The sequence below is a fragment of the Petromyzon marinus genome, chromosome 33 (genome assembly GCF_048934315.1).
Source record: "Petromyzon marinus isolate PM22_M1 ecotype Great Lakes invasive population chromosome 33, UKy_Petmar_22M1.pri1.0, whole genome shotgun sequence".
NCBI lineage: Eukaryota > Metazoa > Chordata > Hyperoartia > Petromyzontiformes > Petromyzontidae > Petromyzon > Petromyzon marinus.
Genome location: NC_133699.1, coordinates 9,327,577 through 9,349,427, shown reverse-complemented (window position 1 = coordinate 9,349,427; position 21,851 = coordinate 9,327,577). Strand labels below are relative to the sequence as shown.

Sequence of the window (21,851 nt, the reverse complement as noted above, 5' to 3'; positions counted from 1 at the left end):
ACAGGCGTGCACAGTATAGCGATGATAAACAAATAACTTGATATATATATACAAATAAAACTAAACTATTTTAGTTTATCTCACGAGCTAAAGCCCACTGAGCTTTTATCTTTGTCTTCAGAAGCGACCTGGCTACAATTGATCGCTCCACGAAGTGGCTTATCATGTGGACATTTATAGCAGCATGACCATTGGGAAGTAAGTTGGTCTGTAATTGGTAGGTGGGCTCCGCCTGGATACTTGCGGCAGCCTCATCAGTTCGACCCGATTGGGGTGCCCGTAGAAACGGTCTGACCCAAGCTGTGGTTACAATAGTGTGACAAGTTGACAACAGCTACTGTAAGACACGACCAAAACAAATGAACACCTTTTATCTTATATTCTTGGTCCATAAATGACGTCACGCACCTAGGGGTGGGGGTCAGACATTTGTGACGATGTGTGACGAGGGGGGGGGGGGGTTTGAGAAATGTGATGTCACATCAAAATGCGCAACTTTAAATAAATATAGACAACACGTTCTACTTAATTAAATATACTTTTTTGATAAATGTTATCTCCTACAACATCAGAGTGCAGCGCCACATTAAATACGCACTGCAATGACAATAGTTTAAAGCGATTTGAAGCATGTCTTTTTTTTGGGGGGGGGGGGCAGAGCTTTGTGACGTCATATTTGAGGGGGGGGGTCTGACTTTTTGTGACGCCGTGTGACGATGGGGTGGGGTGGGGGGTCAAAAATTGTCCAAAATCGCGTGACGTCATTTATGGACGGCCCCTTAGCTATCTAGGAGAACCACACTGAGACGAATTACTCTTTTTTCAGGAGGTTCCTGCATTGGGTTTATTTTATTTTAAAATGTATTCAGCTAATTAATGCGTGTTTATACAAGTGGGAGGAAACCGGAGCACCCGGAGAAAACCCACGCGAGCGAGGGTGCAACGCTCTATCCCCGTACAAAAGGGGAAACATTAGTGCACTTCACCGCCTTCTCCTGGCGAGCCAGGGTACGGCACCTCCTCGACGCCCACGGGAAAGGAGTTTTGCAACATCTGTCCGGTGATCCAGCAACCCTTGCTGCTGTTCGCACAACATCGGACCACAGGCAACCACGCGCCAGAATATCCACCAAGCCCGGCTAACGTCTCCCAGGCTATCTGATTTGAGCGTTGCAGCCGTGTTAATGAGACAGAGAAATAATATTTTTTTGTTTAACACGTAGGTTGTCTGTTTGTGTAACACGTAAACGGTTGTCACGCGTTGATTCTGCAATACCCTCGAAGGGGGGGTGAATATTTGCACATTCCGACCGTAATCGGGCAACATCGTCCCCCGCCCGCAGATGGGGGCGCTGGAGCTGAGCTCGGAGCGGCTGGCCGGCTACCAGAGCCGCGCAGTGGAGCACGGCGTGAGCGGCCGCGCTCTGCTGCACGGCACGGAGGAGGAGGTCAGGAGGGCGCTGGGGATGGAGGCGCTGGGCGACTGGGCCACCTTCCGGGACCACTTCCTGCACCTCTTGGCCGACCACCAGGAGGCGTCCCAAGACGCGTGGCACCGCGAGCTGCGCGACATCTGGGTGGCGCGGTGGCTCAAGTGAAGGGTGCAGCGCGGCGGTTGAGTTGCTGCCACAGCTCTACCCGCCCGCCCTGTCGTTGTAGCCTTTGCAGTTGATGAGTGGGTGAAAATATGTGGAAAGTTTTGTAATCCACAGGGGGGGGGGGGGGGTTCCACAATGGCCTGTTGCCGCATCTTATATATACAAATAATAATAATTATATATATAGCCTTGAGTCGTTCATGCAAATTGCACCTCACAATCGCTGAGGAACCACAGACCGAGTTAGAAGGCTTCCAGCCGCTGAGCTGGCGCCAGAAATAGCTCTGAAGTTCTCCATATATTAAGATGTTTTCAGCCAATTCGCGTTTCTACATGTGGAAGGGATCCGGAGCGCCTGGAGGAAACCTACGCATGCGAGGGGGCAACACACTATTCCCACGCGAAGGGAGTTTCACAACATCTGTGTGAGCGATCCATCAACCTTCGTTCCCATCACTGAGCCGGATAACAGGCCACGTGCTTAGCCAACACCGCCCGGCCAGATGTGTGATGTAGGACCATTACCCGAAACGTCAAATGCAGTGTATAATTTTAAGACGACGATGTTATTAAATAATGTAGCGAAAAATAACAAAAAACAGAGTGCAGCTCGTTATTGGCCATAAAAAAACATCTCGATGCTGAATGGTTCCCTGCAAATGACTGAATTGGGATCAGACGTTGCAACATCGCCACCTACTGTGAAACTGGGCGGGACCCTCCTGAAAAAGAATTGAGACTCGGTCAGGCTCTCCTGGGCTAACAAGGAGAGCAGTAAATAATACAAATAACGAAATGACAATTAAAACACGTCCCTTTCTTATTCGTGTGCACAAATGCGTGTTTAATTTAATGGTAAAAACAAAATACTCCTTCGTAAATAAGCACATTCCAACAGAGCAATACTGTCGCGACAGAGATATATCTGATTGTACGTACAGAGACTGTCGAGATATATATCTGATTGTACGTACAGAGACTGTCGAGAGAGAGATATATCTGATTGTACGTACACATCTGTCGAGAGAGATATATATCTGATTGTACGTACACATCTGTCGAGATATATATCTGATTGTACGTACACAGACTGTGCGGAGAGTAATTACATGACTGTGTGATGCCCAGTACGGGCAAATGGTAATGTAAAAAAAAATACTCCTTCAATTAACAGTGATAAAACATTAATTAAAGCGTATAACGTTAATCCTTCACACCAAACGAAGCGGGCACCGGGCGAAGTGCGATTCGGGTTCACGTGGTTACGCGTCTCCATCTCGAGACACCGGCATCAAGGTGGTGTCACGGTGGCGAGGAGATGTTCACTGCCTCGCCTGGTATACAGGAGGTCGTGGGTTCCATCCCAACCCTGAGGCCTGTTGTAAATTGGGAGTTATTGAATGTTCTCCCCGTGACCTCTTGGATTTTTCTCCGGGTCCTTCGGTTTCCCCCTCCACCTTTAGAATCAGCGCGAGTTTGGAGTATTTGGCCGCTATAAACTACCAAGCGATAAGCCGCTTCATTGAGCTATCATTTGCGGTCGCTTCTGAAAAAGAGCTATATAGCTCAGTGTGGCCTCACCTGGTTAAATAAAAACAAATAGTTTACAGGGGAATCTCTCCCACTGTGACAACACGAAACATCACGTTAAAGGACTTCACCGGGCTCGAGCCATTGGACGCGTGCGTAATGCCGGTCAAGCTATTCGGGCGCAAGCTGTAAGGTGGCGCGTTCACCGTGTCAGGTTTAGTGACCGTCCTTCCTCCACTGTGGAGCAAGAGATGTACGTATGGATGTACATTGAACTTCTTTTAATACCGTACGTAGCCAACCGTGCTAATCGGAGGTGCGGCGGAAAGATAACAAAGTAAACACACACAAAACACAGTTCTAAAGAAATGAGGTTTCCATCTAGATGATTTAAAAGTGCATAGCTCCAGTGGCTTCCTACAATCGGAATGAAAAGCGTTCCAGACGGCCGCAAAAAGCGCCGCTCCATTGGAAGAGACGACAAGCGGTGGCATTAACTTAAGTAAATGCGACGTGGCGCTGACATCGGGTAGTCTCCGATCAATATTCTACTGCGGTCCTATTCGCACTGTTTTCTCGCTGAGAGATCGTGCGCACCTCTGAAAGTATATTTTATACGTTTAATTCACCGCTCGCTGTCTCTTCCCGCAGAGTCGCATCTGCGGCTCCACGGTGGAGGAGGCTCGCACAACCTGAACCACAGGAACACTCCACAGTGCACGTCGCGTGTGCGGATTTCACAATCGCTGTTACGATTCATAATTGTTTTTTGGGTCAGTTCGCCGCGTATGTAAAATGTTGCGTCGTAAACCCTCCTCCATCTGACACAGCCAATTAATAAAGTTATCACGTGGTGAATAAACGACCCATTTATTACTGAATAGGGGGTTTACGGCACGGAATTACGTAGCGATTTGAAGTTAATTGTGTCATTATAATTGCGTCTGATGGAAGCTTGACCTCTGTTTGGCTGCTATAAATTTCCACGTGATGAGCCACTTCGTTGAGCTATCATTTGTGACCACGTCACTTATGAGAATCAAGCTAATCGCTCGGTGGGGTTTGCCTGGTAAAAATAAAAAAATTGTTTCGTTTTTTGTTTTTCGATGCACTGCACTATCGTGTTTTTGTACTGTTTGCTCTTGTGACTTTCCGTCCCACCCCAACTGGACATCTCTGAAAAAGAGCTTTATAGCTCATCGAATTCATCCAGTATAAATAAAGATTCTAATTCTGAAAACCTCGTATGTTTTTATTTTAAGCGTGCGCGTGCGGTGTAATGCGTCACTGCAACTCCCAACACCAGGTCTGTTCAACAGAAACGTGGCACTATTATACATTGGGCATGTGTGATGATTCACACCTCCACCCCACCACAGCGTCTGTGTGCGGTGATCCACCAACCCCTCACTGCTGCCTCCACAACGGTGGTTCGCAGGCAGCAGTCGCGTGCAGCAGCAGCAGCAGCATAGCCACCGCCACCGCCCAGAACGCAGTCGGCTTTTGATGAGTGGCAGTCGGATGAAGGGGTGATGCGAGAGAATTGTTAAGTTCATTGTGCCGTGATATGTGGAGAGATCCCCGAATAAAAACTTTATATGTATGCGGTAAAAAGTTGATTGTAAAGTGTTCCAATTAAGCTCGCGTGGAAAATCTTTCAAAGAGAAATACATATGCGGCTTATGGACTTTCCGTTTATCAATGTATGTATGTATGCTGAACGCCTTTTGCAACAACTGTGCTAATCAGAGCTATGGGAAATTATACCTTTAGATTCGGAATGGCGCGTGAGTAAAATAACCGAACATTTTTCGTGTCGTTTTAACCTCCCCGTTTGCATTGTTTCCCATTGGCTGCAGGCGTCGCATGAAGAATTCCGTTCGCTCCGCCATCCTCCGCGTTAACATTTCACGCCATTTGTCAGTTGCATCTCATTTGCATAAACCGCACGTGGTCGATCCTTGCAGAGCACAGCTCGATGCGCGCACGTATCACGAGCTTGATAATTATCGATCGATCATGACCTTCCCACAGATGCATCGTTGTAGTAACAATATGCAGGGTGCTTCAAAAATATGTTAACACTTAACATGGGGCGATCGTTTTTAATGGCACAAGAAAGGATAATAATACACTGTAACATGATTTTAAAAAATGTAATGTTAATAGCTTCAAGAAGTCAAAGTGTCTCCACTTGTTCGCCATCATTGTCAAGACGTGCCTGGGATCTTCTCCAGGTGGTTTCCCAGAGCCCGGAGGCACATTTCTTGCATTGTTGCAAATTCTCGGAAGTGTTAACAATTTTTTTAAGCACCCTGTGTTTACAGCAAATGTGTTAATCCACTGCTGGATGAAGAAGGCTCCTCCCTCCCCCCCCTGTGCCGTGTCGGGCAAATGAGTTTTTCGGCCATACTTCTCCACGCCGGTCACTTCCCGTTGGTAAAGGCGCCGTCGCATGCCCACTGATTAAATATCGCGCCAAATTGAACCGTCGCCGATCTTAAGCAATCAAGGCCAGCTTGAGTGAGAGGACACCTGATGATGACTGTTTGTGTTACAGTCGAGAGAATTTTATTGTTTTATATATATTTTATTATTTTATTGTTTCCCTTCAACGTGACTTTACCGGAAGAACCAAGAATAAGAGAGGACAATGCTGCGGTGGAAAAATGGGTCAGGCCCTACGAGGGACACCTCGCCAAGATGACCATGGCTGATGAAGAGACACGGACCACATCAGAAACTCAGTTTCTTCAATAAATAATTTCCAGTTTTCCTGGTAGAACGAAGTAGTCATGGGACTGGTAGGGGACGTATCACCACAGCCACAGTGGGGAGATATACAGGCCACGCACCGGCTGAAATTAAGCCCTGGGCCCGGAGTGGAACTCGCGCTTTCGACGAATTAGGGGTGAGCGTGGAGGATGTAGTCGAGCAGCCTCCGCGGCAGGGGTAGCGTGCGCAGCTGGCGCAGACGGGGAGAGCCGACGGAGGCTCGCACGCTCACACGGCACAGGTGAGCGAGGGTGCGCGGGTTGTCTGAAACGAGAGGAAGTTCAGCGAGACTGTGATCATTGTCGTCATCAGCAGCAGCATCAGCATCATCATTGGCAGCAGAAGAATTGCCATCAGCAGAATTGCCATGAGTAGAAGCGTCATCGTAATCATTGCCAAGAGCTGAAGCCGTCGGCACTACCAATCACGAGCACTGTATCACCATGTATGTATGTATGTCGAACTTATTTCGCACTGTACGTAGCCAACCGTGCTAATCGAGAAATTAGCGGAAGTAGACGCGTAATTTTCAACAACAGAAGCAGCAGCAGTACTATCAATATTACCAACCACTCGTATCATAATTATCATTATCAGCAGAAGCATATCACCGGTGTCAAACAACCAATAAGGCTTGGGGAGGCCTTCATTCAGCTGTAGATCACGGTTGACGATTATGATGGTGGTGGTGATGACGAATGACGAAAACCACATTTCTGTGCTGGATGGATGCCACGGCACCGAAAGTGTACTGCCGGCGACGGCTTGGGAGGGGCAGCGAGTGGAGCCGCACCGCGGGCAGGGGACCTCACCCGTAGCCTGGCCGATGCTCGCCCACTCGGCCCTATCGCTCAGAGACTTGCGGAGGTGGTGGCAGAGGCGGACGCTGCCCACGTAGTCGAGCAGGGCGGCCACGACCGAGGCCCCCTCACTCGCTCCCTCGCCCCCGCCAGAGAACAGCTCGCAGAACTGGGGGCAGCGACAGCGTCGTCGGCGGCGGCGGCGGAGACACCGACAGTGACGGTGACGACGACAATTTAGCATTCACGTGGACAACGCCACAGTATGGATTTTGTGAACGAAATTAGCGATGGAAATTCTATCGACAGCGTCATCAACTCACGACGCAGAGACTCCATTTACGATGCGTGTTCCGTCACGACTCTGAACGCAATTCCAATGGGGTCGGTCTGGTTCACGACGTGACTTTGGCGTGGATCTTTTGATTATTCTCGAGTATTTTTTGTGGATGTTCACCGATGAAACCCTGTTCAATGCGGCCGATAAAAGGAACAAACGACGAGGACACATTTTACTACGACGCGGTGTCCAATAACTCATTGTAACGTCGTAAAAGCGGGGACTGCCTGTACTTTAATATCAGGCCGACTAAACTGACTGCGAGAGGGAATCAATGACATCCAAAGGCTGGGACTCGACGGAAACTCCACGGGTTGTCGACCACTAAGTCTGTTGCTAAAATATAAAATGTGGATTCAATTACTGAGACGGTTCGGGGGTGGGGGGCGGGGGTGAAGAAGGGGTGGGAGGCCCCAGCGCGTCCACTGGGGTCACCTGCAGGGGTCGCGCCTCTCCACTGCGGGGGTTCGCGCCCGGCTCCAGGCGGCACCTGAAGCAAGCGGCGGCGTCGCATCCGGCATCCAGGAACATCTGCGCGGCACACGACGATCCACGTTCGATCATTCTCAGGATGGATTTTCAACCGGAGCTCAAGAACATATGCCCTTACCAAGCCCACCCTCTCCACTGCTAATTTCTAAAATAAGTAGAGAGTGGAGGGGAGGGGGAGTTAGGGGTTTTGTGGGGGAGAGTCTGTTACAATATTCCATGAGTTATTAAGCCCATGGGTATTCACTCACGGCGACAGCAGAGAAGATCCAACCACGTGTGTCTTGAATTAAACGTCACTGTAGACACATGGGGTAGAGATGGGGGGATTGAGGAGTTCGAAAGCCAGCAACGGAGAACCGCTGATGACAGCTGGGGAACTTTAGAGCAAGAGACGACGGTGGGGCAGGAGCAGCAGGAGAGGGAGAGCGCCGTTGCGTTCCGCGGTGTTCGAGACGGAACGCAGCGGTGGAATCCGTCCTTGACATGGGCAGAGGCAAACACGACGTGAAGTTCGCGAGCGCCAATAGCAGGCAGGGGAAGTAGCGATTCATGAGCCACTCGGAGGCGACCGGATGACAAATGCGAGAGGGTGGTCGGAATGAGTCAGTGCAGTGGCGTCGCTATTGAGTGTGCAATTGCACAAATACTGGGGGGGGGGGGGGGGGCGCCTTACTGGACTGGCTATGAAGAGGGCTGAAACTGGACAAGGCGGACGGAGAAAGGTGGGGTAGGGGGATGGATTTTTTTTGGGGGGAGGACTGAATACCTAGCACCAGGGCCCGTGCCAGCCACGCCGAGCCGCTGTTTTAGTGAACGCGGGGGGGGGGGGGGGGGGAGGCTCGGATCAGCTGAGCCTCTCCACCTTCACTTCCAGCGGGACCTTCTCACCGCACGTACCTTGAGCATGGCCGGGTGGCCTCTCGCCAGCGCCACCACCGCCGGGAAGGCGCAGGAACCTCCACCTCCTCCACGCCCGCAACCCCCCGCTCGAGCCCCGGCCCCCCAGTCCGCGCCGCCATCCAACAGCAGCCGCACGGCACCGGCGTCGCCGAGACGCGCGGCCGTCACGACGGGCGGCTCGGGGTCTCCGCGGGGGTCTCCGTCGGGGTCCGCCCCGCCGGCCAGCAGCAGCCGGACGCAGTCCTCGCGCCGGGCGGAGACGGCGGCGTGCAGGGGGCTCCGAGCCGTCGCCCCCCCACCGTTTCCGCCGGCCCCGTTCCCTGGCCCCCCGGCCTGGCCGTTGCCGTTGGGGCAGTAGCCGGCGGAGAGGAGCCGGCGCAGGGCCCCCGCGTGCCCCCCCAGGGCCGCGGGGAGCAGGGGGCTCGAGGGGGTCCGGCGCACGCACGCTCGCGACGTGGCGGGCAGCAGCAGGTCCAGCAGCCTGGGCGGACATGGAGGACATTCATCGCCATCATTAGCAGCAGCAGCTGAAGAAGAATAATCAGGCAGCAGCAGCATCATTCTTAGCAGCAGAATCGTCACAATCACCATCAGCAGCAGTTGCAACACCCAGGGCATTATCAGTCAGGCTCAATACTCCCAACATTTGAGTTTATCATCGTCATTATTATCGGCCATGAGATATCCACTGCTGGATGAAGACCTGCCCAGAAAGTTGCCATCTCTCACCACGGCCTTGCGCTTTAACGATCCGTCCATGATGTCGGCACACGAGCATTGCGTCGTTTTCATCAACCTCGGCAGAGGTGGAGCGATGGGCAACCGCGGCAGCCCGGTTGTGATTCCGACGCACTGCCGGCACTCTCCGGCATCGTGAAGTATGATCGTAACAGCGCCACGTTTCAATCTCCACTCACTCGACGCAGCCCTGCCCGGCCGCTTCGTGCAGGGGCAAGACGCGCTGCGGGGCGTCTTTGCCGGCTGCGCCCACTCCACGTTCCCGTGCCGGGGCCCGGACTTCCGCGGGGATGTTAGCGTCGGCCTCTCCGCGGATCAGCAGCATCCGGGCAGCAGCCACGTGGCCTCCGCGAACGGCCTCGAGCAGCGGGGTGCCCCCGTCGCTGGCCTGCGCGTTCACGGCAGAGCCTGTGACCACCACGCAGAGGAGGAGGGCGGTGGTGGTGGCGCAGCGGTTAGCTCGCGGCGCTACTATTACAGCCACCCGAGTTGAATTCCCGCTCATGGCCAACACCGGGGACGAATATTTGAACCGGTCGTGGGCCTCCCCTAGGTTGACTCAGCCTCAAATGAGTACCCGGTGCGGTGTGTAAATATCGCCACTGGGGAGACAAAGGCGGCCGGCGTGGTGCTGGCCACCCACCCCCTCGTGTGCCGTGTTGGCCTTCATAGGTGCTCGCTAACAGCACTTGCCCCAACAGTCTGTTAAGGCTATAAGGGGGATCGTTGTCTTTGGTGTCGCCAGTGGCAGTGGAAGAAGTAGGAGCAGCAGCACAAGGCAGTATCAGAAACATCGTCATCATCATCATCAATCAAGCATCATTGTCGTCAGTCAAAGCAGTATCAGTGGCAGCAGAGGAAACAACGTCATGAAATGTCATCATTAGTCATTATCAGGAGAAGCAAGAGCAGTGGGAGGGGCAGTGGTGGAAATAACACATTCCTGCGGAGGGAGCTGGTAGGGACGTTGGGTTGCTCGGTCAATGGCCAGGGTCAACGGCGCCACCACGTGGTGTATTCCGCAAATATCCCCGACTGTGAGGACGAGCACAACCCGGCGTGAGTAGGTTAAACGTTGAGTTTTATAAGGGCACCACGGGGTGACCAGCCCCTCCCCACCCAGCCCCACCCCTCCAACCCCCCACCCAGCCCCACCCTCCCCACCCAGCCCCTCCCCACCCTCCCTACCCAGCCCCTCTCCACCCTCCCCACCCAGCCCCTCCCTCCCCACCCAGCCCCTCCCCACCCTCCCCTCTCCACCCAGCCGCACCCCTCCCATTTTTGGGTGCACGACGGACGGACACAATAATCCCCTGTGGGCTGGGGTAACCAGAGGTTTCTACCAGTATTATCATCATCAGCAGCAGAAACACCGTCAGTAGCAGCAGCGGCAGAGACATCTTCAATGGTGATATTGGCGGTGACCGAGAATGGAACTCAAAACTCAGGTTCGCAAACGTTCCTGCATAAACTCTGCATGGCCTCTAGTTCGAAATACAACATGGGCATCTACATAGCGTCTCCACGCGAGCGCATCTGTAGACACTCTACAGAAACAGCGGGCATATTTATTTGCAGGAAACAGAAGGGGAGAGACGGCAGTTAGTCTTGAGGCTGAAGAGGAGGTGAGGGGGAGGCGACGTTCTGGGGGAACAAGGATCCAGCTCCTGTCAACTCTCAGTGGCGAGCCACTCCTCGTGACTCCGGATTGAGTCGGCTACCGATTTCGTTTCGGCCGAGTCGGTTTTCCAGTTGCGTGTGGGAGAGTGGGATCGCGCAGGACAGACCAGACCTAACGCCTCGAACATCAGCAGGCGTTAAGGCTGATGGCAAAGTGGCGAGATGTTAACTACCTCGCCTGATTTACAGGATGGTCGTGGTTTCGATCCCGACCCTGACGCCTGTATATTTGTATTTTGCATGTTCTCCCCGTGGTCGTGTGGAATTTTCTCCGGATGTTACCTCCACATTCAGATACATTCGTTTCGAAATTTTGCCTGCTGTACATTTTCACGTTAGAAGCCACTTCGTTGAGCTATCATTTGTGGCCGGGTCGCTTCTGAAAAGAGCTATGAAGCGAAACGGGCCTTACCTCGTAAAACAACATAGCTTAGTTTAAATCCGCGATTGAAAAAATAATTCGAATATTAAAAACGTGTGATTGATCACAAACGCCACCGCTATTTGTCGCGTGAAATGAAAAAGACAACGGATCCGCTGTCGTTCCGTCGCCTCCTGGTGGCCACCGACGTAGTGCTTTGCAATCTGGCCGCCAGGCTCACGGACTCAACTTCGTCAGGTCCAACCCACCGGCGTCGATGAGACACCGCACCGCGTCCGCGTGGCCGCGCTGCGCGGCGTAGTGCAGCGCGGTGAGGCCGCGGCAGCAGCCGGAGGCCAGCAGCGGCGCGCGGGACCCGGGACCCGGCCTTGGCTGGGGCTGGAGCTGAAGGAGGAGGGCGAGGAGCTCCACGGAGCCGCGTGCCGACGCGGCGTGGAGCGCGGTGGAGCCGCGCGCGCAGCGCTGGGCCGGGTCGGCGCCAAACTGGAGGAGCAGCGACGCGGCGGCGAGGTCCCCGCGCTCGCACGCTGTGCTCGCGCGGGCACACGACACGCGCGCGTGTGTGCGCCGCGGTTTAGCTCAGGGGTGGGCACATTTTTTGGACTCGCGGGCCACAGTGGGTTCTAAAATGTGACAGAGGGGCCGGGCCAGGAACAGATGGATGGAGTGTTTGTGTGAACTTAATATAAATGACGTGTTAAAAATCATTACATGAAAGGATTTGGCCTTTAACAGGTAGCAAAGCATTTATTTGCAAGGCAATTTAACCAATTGCACGAACATGAACAATACAAAAACATGTCGTAACTGCCGGTCAAAGTGCGCCATCTAATGGGGAAATGGGGGCATTACAGGAGAAAGGTAAACATTTAATTTAATAATAATAATATTTGGACAAGTTCGGTGGGCCGGATTAAAAAGCCCAACGGGCCGTATACGGCCCGGGGCCGTATACGGCCCCCGGGCCGTATACGGCCCGGGGGCCGTACTTTGCCCATGTCTGGTTTAGCTCGTTCGGTGCGGTGGAGGAAGCGGAGGGGGGTGGCGGGGGGGGGGTGGCGGGGGGGGGGTGCAGGTTGGGGCGTGGATACCGTGCAGGACAAACTTGGGACATCAGCGGTGCTTTGCGGCAACAAAACGCAGCACACGCAACGTGAGACACCTACCTTACGGACACCACTTTGGACAGACGTCCAGTTTCATTCGGTTATCACCTGGTTAATAACGAAATATATAACTGTAGACCCTTTAGCAATAACCAGGCGGAGTCCTTTCATCCTAGCGGCACCTTAGTCTGACCTAATGAGGCTCAGACATTGATTCGGCAACCCAGCCATTGTGTGATGTCCCCACCCTCAATGTTACCCTGGATTGCACATCTATCGTTGTCATGGGACGAGGTGATAAATCCATTAAGAAACTTTGAGAGAGCAGCTCCAACCACCTTCCCGCGTGAGAGAACGGCGCGCGCAGAAGCGGGCATCCCAGAACTGCTTCCGAGATCCCTTTGTAAGCGACGTCTGAATCCACGCCGTAGAGGGCAGCACTTCCCCAGCCACTCTGCCACACAGGGAGTAATGTTCGTTGCATGGCAGTCAAACCTTACCCCCCCCCCCGCCTCCTCACCCTGCCCTCGCTTACCCCACCCCCTCTTCGCACCCCCACCCTCCCCTACACACCCGAGTAGAGCGGAGTCTCCCGGTTGTTAGCGCAGATGTCTGGGTTCGCGCCCCCCTCCTCCAGCAGCAGGCGCATGCAGGCCACGTGACCTCGGCGAGTGGCGAGCAAGAGTCCCGTCTCCTCGTTCAGGGTGCGGCGATCCACCCAGCCTGGGAACTCTGGGAAAGGGGAGTGGGAAGGGGGAGGTGCAGAGGAGGGGAACGGGCGAGTTGCACGGGGGGGGGGCATTGGTGGTGTTTTGATTGCAGCGAAATTAATGTGCGGAGTGATACGCGAGTCGCACCACCCTCTTCTAGGCAAGCGTGAGCCCTAGTTAGTTGATGAAGTTTGTTGAGCCATCTGGCCAGGATTGTGCCAAACCCGAGCTCACTGTTCACCCAGGCGACTGGAGAATGCACAGAACAAGGTGTTCGTGACCAACATTCAAATTGGCACGGACATATTTAAGAATGATAATTAAAGCAGGGCCGAGTGCAAAAAATAATAATAATTGGTTTCACCCTTGCTAACAATCAAGCAGAAGCTGTTAAGATGTTCAAACACCAAATAGATAACTACTGCAGGGCGCCAAGTCTGCATTGACCACACGTACTCGTGGCAAAACATGCAAACAAACATGCTCTGATAACACTGGCCTATAGCCAAAATGCTTCCGAAATAAACGTAGTTCGTCTTGACTAATTCTGATTGCCTCTAGTTTTCAAGATATGCCACTGGGTCAGTATGTACGACCCTTGACTTGGGAATGGCGGAGGATAAGTGAGTTATAAAGGGAAGGGATCTCAATTTAAACCAGAAATTACTGAAATACATCTTTGACTGGATCTATGAATAAATCTATGAGTGCTTGCTTATTTTTGAGCAAAACAATGAATGATGCAATCTGAACCTGGTACTGCATCATACATGATATGAAATGATGCGTATAATATTATATATGCATCATTACAATTTGTATTAATTCTGACTTGTGAATACCCGTCTTATTGTAAGAGAGGGTACAGCATATTCTTATGTTTTTTTCTATAATTATTTTGACAGTGGAAAAAAAGGTCCCATAGATAGGGGGGCTGAGTGCGATCCTCCATTTTTTCCCTCCACATTTAGAGTATATTTTGGTTGCTATAAATGCCCAAGTGATGATATATACACTTGCTTGAGCTATAATTTTGTGGCCAGGTCTATTATGATAAAACAACAACTATATAGCTCAGTGGGCCTTAGCTGGTAAATAAAAAGAAAAGTTTAGTTTAGAGTGTGTTCAGCATGCAGTTGGGGACGTCACAGGACAACGCAAGGCTGGGAGAACCGATCATGGGAGCCCACAACAGCGGCTTCCTCACTCCCCGCCGCGTGGACTTCTCTGGCTCATGGAATTTTTCATAATTGACGCAAAACGTGTGTTAGAATTTGCGCATCTTTCATTATTATCATTATAATTATCAGCAGTGGCAGCCCTGGTCAGTCCAATGCTGCGATGTCATACTGATCCACCCAGCACACCTGCACACGAGCTGAGCTAATTGATCCATTTCCTTAAATCCATCTGTGCGGATATTTTGAGTGCTTTACCACCCCCCCCCCCTCGTATATGCTTCCTCCCGCACACACGCACGCATCACTCGTGAATGAAAATAAAAAAAAAAACATCCCAACATAGCAGGACCGGTCAAATAAGAGCCTTGAGACTTCGTGAGTGTTTCCAGGACCAAGGTCATCACTATTGTTGTTCATGTTGACTTGTGTTTACGGAATCAGTGATACCCCATTAACACGAGCGCACCCTGACCCGAGCCAACAATAGGAGCGTTTTTTTTCCCTGCTGGCTCCTTTCAATGCTGATCGTACACCAAACCGTGATTTACTTTACTGGCCTCGCAAAATATATTAATCTGGCTCGGGGCCAGATCAGGGCCAGGGGGCGCGAGGTCACCGTGACGCGACTCGTTCATCGCGCGCAATGGCAGCGGCACGGTTCAGCTTCTGCAATGGAAAAATCAACCCGGCGCGTCTTGAGCCGCACCGGCCTGGCTCGGCATAGCTGCAGCGTGGCTCGGTTGCGCAGTGGAAAAAGAGGTACGAGCCGACAATTTTTTTTTGTTTTCTGTTCCGTTACCTTTGAGGAGCAGTCGTAGGCATTGAGTCTCCCCTCGCCACGACGCCACGTGAAGACTCATCCAGCCTGAGGCCTTCTCTGGCCCCTGGTCCTTGCTGCCTAGGTTCGGTTCCAGGTCTCGGCCCAGGTCCCTCTCCACCCTGAGCAGTCCTCTCAGGGCCTCAGCGTCTCCCGCCTCTATCGCGAGCAGGAGAGGGTCACTGCGCCTGCAGCCGCAGCGGGTAGTGAGGTCAGGTTAACACGGCACTGGCTCTAGGCACGGTCCCCACCAGAGCTCGGAGGATGTGTGGATGAAGTCAAATAATCGACGAGGAATTGCAACTATATCTGTCATCGATTACGTAGACGCCCCCCCCCCCCTTTAAAGATGGGGGGACACACGGACATCCTACCTCCGAATGCGGAAAACCCCCAACAAGTCACGCCCAGCAGAGCTACACAGGGGTGCGGTCATGTGGCAGGCATAGCGGTTTAAGGAGCTTATCATAATCATTAGTAGTCATGATCCATCCACTGCTGGATGAAGGCAGGTGCGTGTGTTCTGGATGCATTAGGGTGCAGCGGTAGCGTGGTGTTTAGTGCACTGTGCTATGAACCTGGCAACCCGAGTTCGGTTCCCGCTCATGGCCACCAGCACCAATGACGATGATCTGAACCGATCCTTTGGCATCCCCGAGGGGGACTCACCTTAAATAAGCACCTGGTGCGGTGTGTAAGCATCAGCAACAGGGGGAGGCAAAGACGGCCGGGCGTGGTGCCGGCCACCCACCCCCTCGTGCGCCGTACCGGCCTTCATAGGTGCTAACAGCACTTTCTCCGACAGTCTGTCGAGGCTGTACGGGGGTTATTTGTGGTGTAGGGGGTCGCTCACAGCGCCAATGGTCAAATGTTTACATCCCAATGGTAAACACGGGAATCCACTGGAATGCACATGCGTGTTTGGATGAATGTCACAGTGGTGACGTCTGTTGCTACATCGTGTATCCCACGTCACCCCCCGGTGCTCTGTACACAAATACACAGACATGGAGCCCGCTCGTGGCGTTGTTTCTTTGTGTGTGTGTGTGCGTTTGACGTGCATCGATGTGCCACCGAGATATAGAGAAGTGCAGAGGGAAACAGACACACACACAGACAGACACACACACACAGACACACACACACAGACACACACAGACACGCTCCATTTCCTCTTGCCCCACGTGGCAATGAAGCCACGTGCCCTCAAAGGCAAGATAAAGACAAAGATCCCCCGTATAGCCTTAACAGATTGTTGGGACAAGCGCTGTTAGCGAGCACCTATGAAGGCCGGCACGGCACACGAGGGGGTGGGTGGCCAACACTACGCCTGGCCGCCTTTGTCTCCCCGGTGGTGATGTTTACACACCAGGTACTCATTTGAGGCCGAGTCTACCTAGGGGAGGTCCACTACCGATTCAGATAATCGTCACTGGTGTTGATCGTGAGCGGGATTCGAACTCGAGTCGCCGGCTTCGAGGCGCAGCGCGCGCTAACCGCCACGTTACCGGTCCTCACACTCATCGCCCACGTGCTCACACACACATCACTCACGCACACACACACACACATAATTCACGCACACACACACATCACTCACCCACACACACACATCACTCACGCACACACACCACTCACGCACACACACACACATCACTCACGCACACACACACACACACATCACTCACGCACACACACACACATAATTCATGCACACACACACACATATCACTCACGCACACACACACACATATCACTCACGCACACACACACATCACTCACGCACACACACACATATCACTCACGCACACACACACACATCACTCATACACACACACATATCACTCACTCACGCACACACACATCACTCATACACACACACATCACTCACGCACACACACACATCACTCACCCACACACACATCGCGCACACACACACATCACTCACCCACACACACATAATTCATGCACACACACATCACTCACGCACACACACACACATCACTCACGCACACACACACAATTCATGCACACACATCACTCACGCACACACAGTGCCATTGTCACGCTTACATCACCCCAACGAAATCTTGTCCAGATTACTATGGCATGGTATTAGTTTTGTTTATATATCGTACGTTCAAAAATCGACAATATATTTACTAACAAAAGTATTATTTTCAATTCTTGAAAATGACTGAATGTGTTGCCGACAAAGGAGGACGTAGTAATACAGTTATTTAATATGTTGTCGATGTTTGAACGTGTATAAAGCATCAAACATAGCAACACACATCGTACAATGCGGCACTCCCATTCACGTTATATGGGGAGTCGTTTGGCACTCCGTGGGTGTTCGGGGTTGTGCTGTATTGCTCTAAGATGTGTTTTCGGGTTTGCACGATGTCCCGACGTTTCGCTGCACGCCCTGGGAGCCTTATCAAGGACTCCAAGTTCTTGCTTATATATTTTACACACATACGCTTCTACCCATCATGCTACACAAGCGTAGGGTGCTGGACACTTACTCCCTCGTGTGCCATGGCGGCCTTCATAGGTGCTCGCTAACAGCACTTGTCTCAACAGTCTGTTAAAGGCTATACGGGGGATCCTTGTCTTTGTGTGCGGGCGGGGGGGGGGGGCTCGACAGAATAAGTGGAGGGGGGTCACTCGGGGTCACACATCCTCTCGGGAGAGGGGGATCAGCTGGTGGAGATGTCATCTCAACCAGAACACGCCGAGGATGTATTGTTTAATTTAAAAATGCAGCAGCGGCAGCTGCAGCAGTAACAGCGGCGTCACCCTCGCCTCGTCGGTGGCTTTCGCCTTTCAAATGCAAAGCAAGTGTATGGTACATGGCACTGTGTTTTGTCGCCATGTTTGATTCTTTACATAACGTTCAAACATCAAACGTCGCAACTAATTCGAATGCCACATGGAAGCATTCATTAGAAGCCTATAAGCCCCTTCTCTATTTTGAAAAAATAAATAAACCGAATGTAGAGCTTTGGTCCACCGGCCTCGCCTGGGCTCTCCGAACCGATATCTAGCACGGCGGTCCACAGTTCGGATGGCCAATATGCCTACGGACTATGTTATAAGTTCTCTATCATTTATATGCCGTGATATGCACCGATGGCTTCTGCTATAAATTAACACGCGTTAGTTGACGCTGCTGCTCCTGCTGCTGCTGCGCTAACAACAACACTCAAAACACTCGTCAATAACACTTTAATCCTAAAAAAAGTAAACATGTAATAAAAAGTCGACGTTTCGGGCAATGGCCCTTCTTCATAGCACATATGCTTATTCTTCCCTTAGCACATTTGTTTTGAAGAAGGGCCATTGCGCAAAACGTCGCCTATTATTATTTATCTTAAATATACACTGTATAAATATATATATATATTTTACATGTGTATATATTTGTTTCCTTTTAAGGGCCACAGTGTTATTGACGAACGTGCTGAGATGTGAGCGTACACACACACCGGCGCGCTCGGTGTTGCAGGGTTCGCGATGAAGAAGAGAGCAAGCGCCTTTCAGCTGCGACTGTCACTCAATCATTATGAATTGTTTTAATTGAGGGGGCGGCATGGACATTCTTGACAACCCCCGAGATCTCCATTGTCCAGAAACTAGGGATTGGCATTGATTCGGTCATGCGCGCGCGCGCGAGACGGAGTGTGGCATCGTGAGACTCGTACGGCATGACGTCGGCCTGGAGGGAAAAAGGCCTTCATCCAGAAGTGGCTATAGATGATGGCCAACGATGATACGCAACGGCGAAATATTTTCTCCCTACTTGAGAAACAATGCTGCACTCATGATGTCAACTTGTAACACGCCGCCGCCTCGATATTCGCTCGCTCTCGGAGAGGGGTGGAGGGAGAGGACGACTCAAAGGGGTGGAGGGAGAGGACGACTCAGAAGGGTGGAGGGAGAGGACAACTCAGAGGGGTGGAGGGAGAGGACGACTCAGAGGGGTGGAGGGAGAGGACGACTCAGAGGGGTGGAGGGAGAGGACGACTCAGAGGGGTGGAGGGAGTGCTCACACGTGGGAGGAAACCGGGTCACCCGGAGAAAGAAAAAAAAACCCACGCGTGCGAGGGTGAAACGCGTTATCCCAGAACAGAGCGAACAGGTGGAGCCCGCATTTGGCTGTGCTGCCGTCTCACGGCGAGCCCAGGGTTACGGCTCCTCATCGACGCTCCCGCACGGGAAGAGAATTCCGCGACATCACCGTGCGGTGGTCCACCAACCCTTGCTTGCTGCCTTCATTTTGGTGATTTGCAAACAGGGAATGCCGATGCGAGGCACCACGTGACCCAGGCGTGCAGGGGACCCGCGTGTGTATGTCACGTCGCACAGGCCCGTTGTGTATGGGCGCGTACACAACAATCGAATTACATAATGGGCCTGAAAACGTCACGCGTTACGTGCCCGTCGATAACGGCGTGACAAACATATCCCCTGATGTAGCTTTTAACAGACTGTTGGGGTAAGTGCTGTAAGCGAGCACCTTTGAAAGCCGACACTGCACACGGAAGGGCGAGCGGGCCAACACTTACGCCCGCCCGCCTTTTGTACACCTAATGGCAATGTTCACACAATCGTAGCAGCTACTAGTTTGAGGCTGGGTAGACCTAGGGGAGCGCTGGGAACCGATTCGGATAACTGTCGCTGGTGTTGGTGGTGGCCTCGAGCGGGAATCGAACTCAGGACCCAGGGGTTCGTAGTGCAGCGCGCTTGCCCGCCTCCTCTGCGCTCGAGGGATTCACGGCGTGTGCATAGTTTGGTGAGCTTGTTCATCCAAATGCCTCTCGCATGCAACGAGTGTTGAGCTTTCTGCGCGGCACTCCGGTCTTACTCGAGGACCAAAGCACATATCAAAAACATCGGCCGGCAACAACATCAGACATCAGCAGCAGCCAGCAACGCGTTATACAACGCTGCTTGCTCAATACAGTCCCTTAAAGACGCTCACGTGGAGCTCGTGGCGCGGAGCGTCGGACATCATGCCGAACATCACGCGGTGCAACCGACAAAAGCACATTCTGGTGGGGGGGGGGGAGCAACAACGCCGATTTTTCACTCACCCGCAAGACTCGGCCGATGCGGGCGAGGTACATTCATTCGCCTTGTCGCTTGGGAAGGCAACCTTCATCCTTCCGTTGATCACCATCTCCTCCTCCTCGCGTCCCCTGACAGATCGTCGCTCCTCGCTGTCCGTCACCGTCGCAGCGGCCGAAGGATGAGCCTCGCCGCCGTCGTCGTCGTCGGCAGAGTTACCCTGTCCTCGGCTCCCTGGGTTCGCTCCCGATGAGCGGCGGATGAGCGCGAGGTAGTGAGTGTAAGTCATGCCGCTCATGCGGGGCGCAGGGCGCATCGCCTATAGGCGGGAGTCGGGAGATGCGACGTCCCGACAAGTAGGGTGGGAGCGCAGAAGGATTGATGACGGTGGCAGTCGATGTGTGTCTTTGTGTCCGTGTAGCTGCCTCGGTGTGTGTCTGTGTACCTGCCTTTGTCTTTGTATCGGGCTGTCTTTATTTGTGTGTCTGTCGCTTTGCTTGCGTGTGTGTGTCTTTATTTGTGTATCTGTCTCTCTGCCTCTCTGTCTCTCTATGCGTGTGTGACTGTGTATTTCTCTTTGTGTCTATGTGTGCGTGGGTCTCTGTATGTGTCTTTGTATCTATATGCGTGTCTGCATGTGTGTGTATATCTCCGCGCGTGTCTCTGTATCTCTGTATGTGTGCGTGTATTTCTCTCCATCTATTATTACGCTATCTGCGTGCGTGTGCATCTCTCTCTCTGTGTATTTTTGGCTCAGCGCAAGCTGGTTCATGCCGACAGGCGCTTCGAGGTATTGTAGCGCGTCACGGATTTCAGTTTCCATATAAAGGCAGCGAGCGAGTGTGTGTGAGTGAGCGCGTGTGTATGTGTGAGCGCGTCTGCGTGTGTGTGTCGGGGGAGCGGTGGCGCAATGGTTAGCGCGCGGCGTTGCGGACCCGGCAACCCGCGTTCCGATTTCCGCACTTGACCAACATCTGTGACGAAATATCTGAACGATGTCACGGGTCTCTCCTAGGGTCGCCTCAGCCTCAAATGAGTACCTGGAGCGGTGCATTAACATCGCCACTCGGGAGACAAAGGCGGCCGTGCGTGGTGCTGGCCACCCACCGCCTCGTGTTGCCGTTGTCGGCTTTCATGGGTGCTACTCACTGTTTAAGGCTCTACGGTGACTCTTTTGTCTTTGTGTCTGTGTGCGAAGCCTCACAAAGGGAGAATCAGTCCGTCCTCTAGGCTGCGCGTTACAAACCTGGTTGTGCGCTATATATGGCTCGGTGCGACCATCTATATATATACAGAAAGAAGACAAAGAACCTCCCGGATAGCCTTTATTAACAGAATATTGGGTGTAAGTGCTGTTAGCGAGCACCTACGACGGTCGGTACGGGCACACGACGACGGGGTGGCGTGGCCGGAATAGCTCCCCGGCCGTCTTTGTCTCTCTCCAATGCTCATATCTACACCGCACCCTCCCGCAAACTTTGGATTCACGTGTAATTGTGTAAATGCCTCGTGAGACGACAGCATAGATAGAGAGGAGTAGACGCACATGTAGTCGTGAGGACGGTAACGACAGAGCCGTGCGGTGATGCAGATGCGAGCGAGATGGAGTGTGCTTGAGATGAGCAGGCACCCTAGGTACGGTGCGTGTGAAGTGCCACGTTACATACAGGGATGCAGTTCGAGAGAGGAGAGAGACTGTTGACTTTTAAACAACTTTAATTGCCGCCAG

The 21,851-nt window shown here is 52.6% G+C and overlaps 3 protein-coding genes across 5 annotated transcripts in view; 2 read left to right on the top strand and 1 right to left on the bottom strand.

The window, feature by feature from the left end:
* Window positions 1-4,368, top strand: part of LOC116948403 (NTPase KAP family P-loop domain-containing protein 1-like) — a 20,297-nt gene extending 15,929 nt beyond the window's left edge. For both annotated transcript variants that reach the window (XM_032965035.2, XM_076071498.1), the window contains exon 5: window positions 1,344-4,368. In XM_032965035.2, coding sequence (XP_032820926.1) covers window positions 1,344-1,598 — 255 coding nt within the window. In that variant the 3' untranslated portion in view covers window positions 1,599-4,368. The remainder of the gene's footprint in view (window positions 1-1,343) is intronic.
* LOC116948400 (uncharacterized) lies at window positions 2,415-21,229 on the bottom strand. Of its 2 annotated transcripts, XR_004403801.2 has the most exons (10): window positions 20,149-21,229; window positions 15,032-15,237; window positions 12,915-13,073; window positions 11,484-11,762; window positions 9,353-9,581; window positions 8,433-8,916; window positions 7,784-8,012; window positions 7,479-7,574; window positions 6,716-6,872; window positions 6,028-6,167 (listed from the first exon to the last, which is right to left on the bottom strand). XR_004403801.2 is itself a non-coding variant. In XM_032965028.2 (9 exons), exons 1-9 carry the CDS (start codon window positions 20,436-20,438, stop codon window positions 6,034-6,036), a joined length of 2,034 nt encoding a protein of 677 aa, XP_032820919.1. In that variant the 5' UTR covers window positions 20,439-21,224; the 3' UTR covers window positions 2,415-6,033. The 2 variants fall into 2 exon arrangements, 1 of the variants encoding a protein (XP_032820919.1); XM_032965028.2 differs by lacking the exon at window positions 7,784-8,012 and having other exon boundaries at window positions 2,415-6,167; window positions 20,149-21,224.
* The window catches only part of LOC116948402 (uncharacterized), a 16,145-nt gene continuing 14,556 nt past the window's right edge, over window positions 20,263-21,851 (top strand). Inside the window, exon 1 of the mRNA XM_076071500.1 lies at window positions 20,263-20,402. The gene's annotated coding sequence lies outside the window, so the exon portion shown is untranslated. The remainder of the gene's footprint in view (window positions 20,403-21,851) is intronic.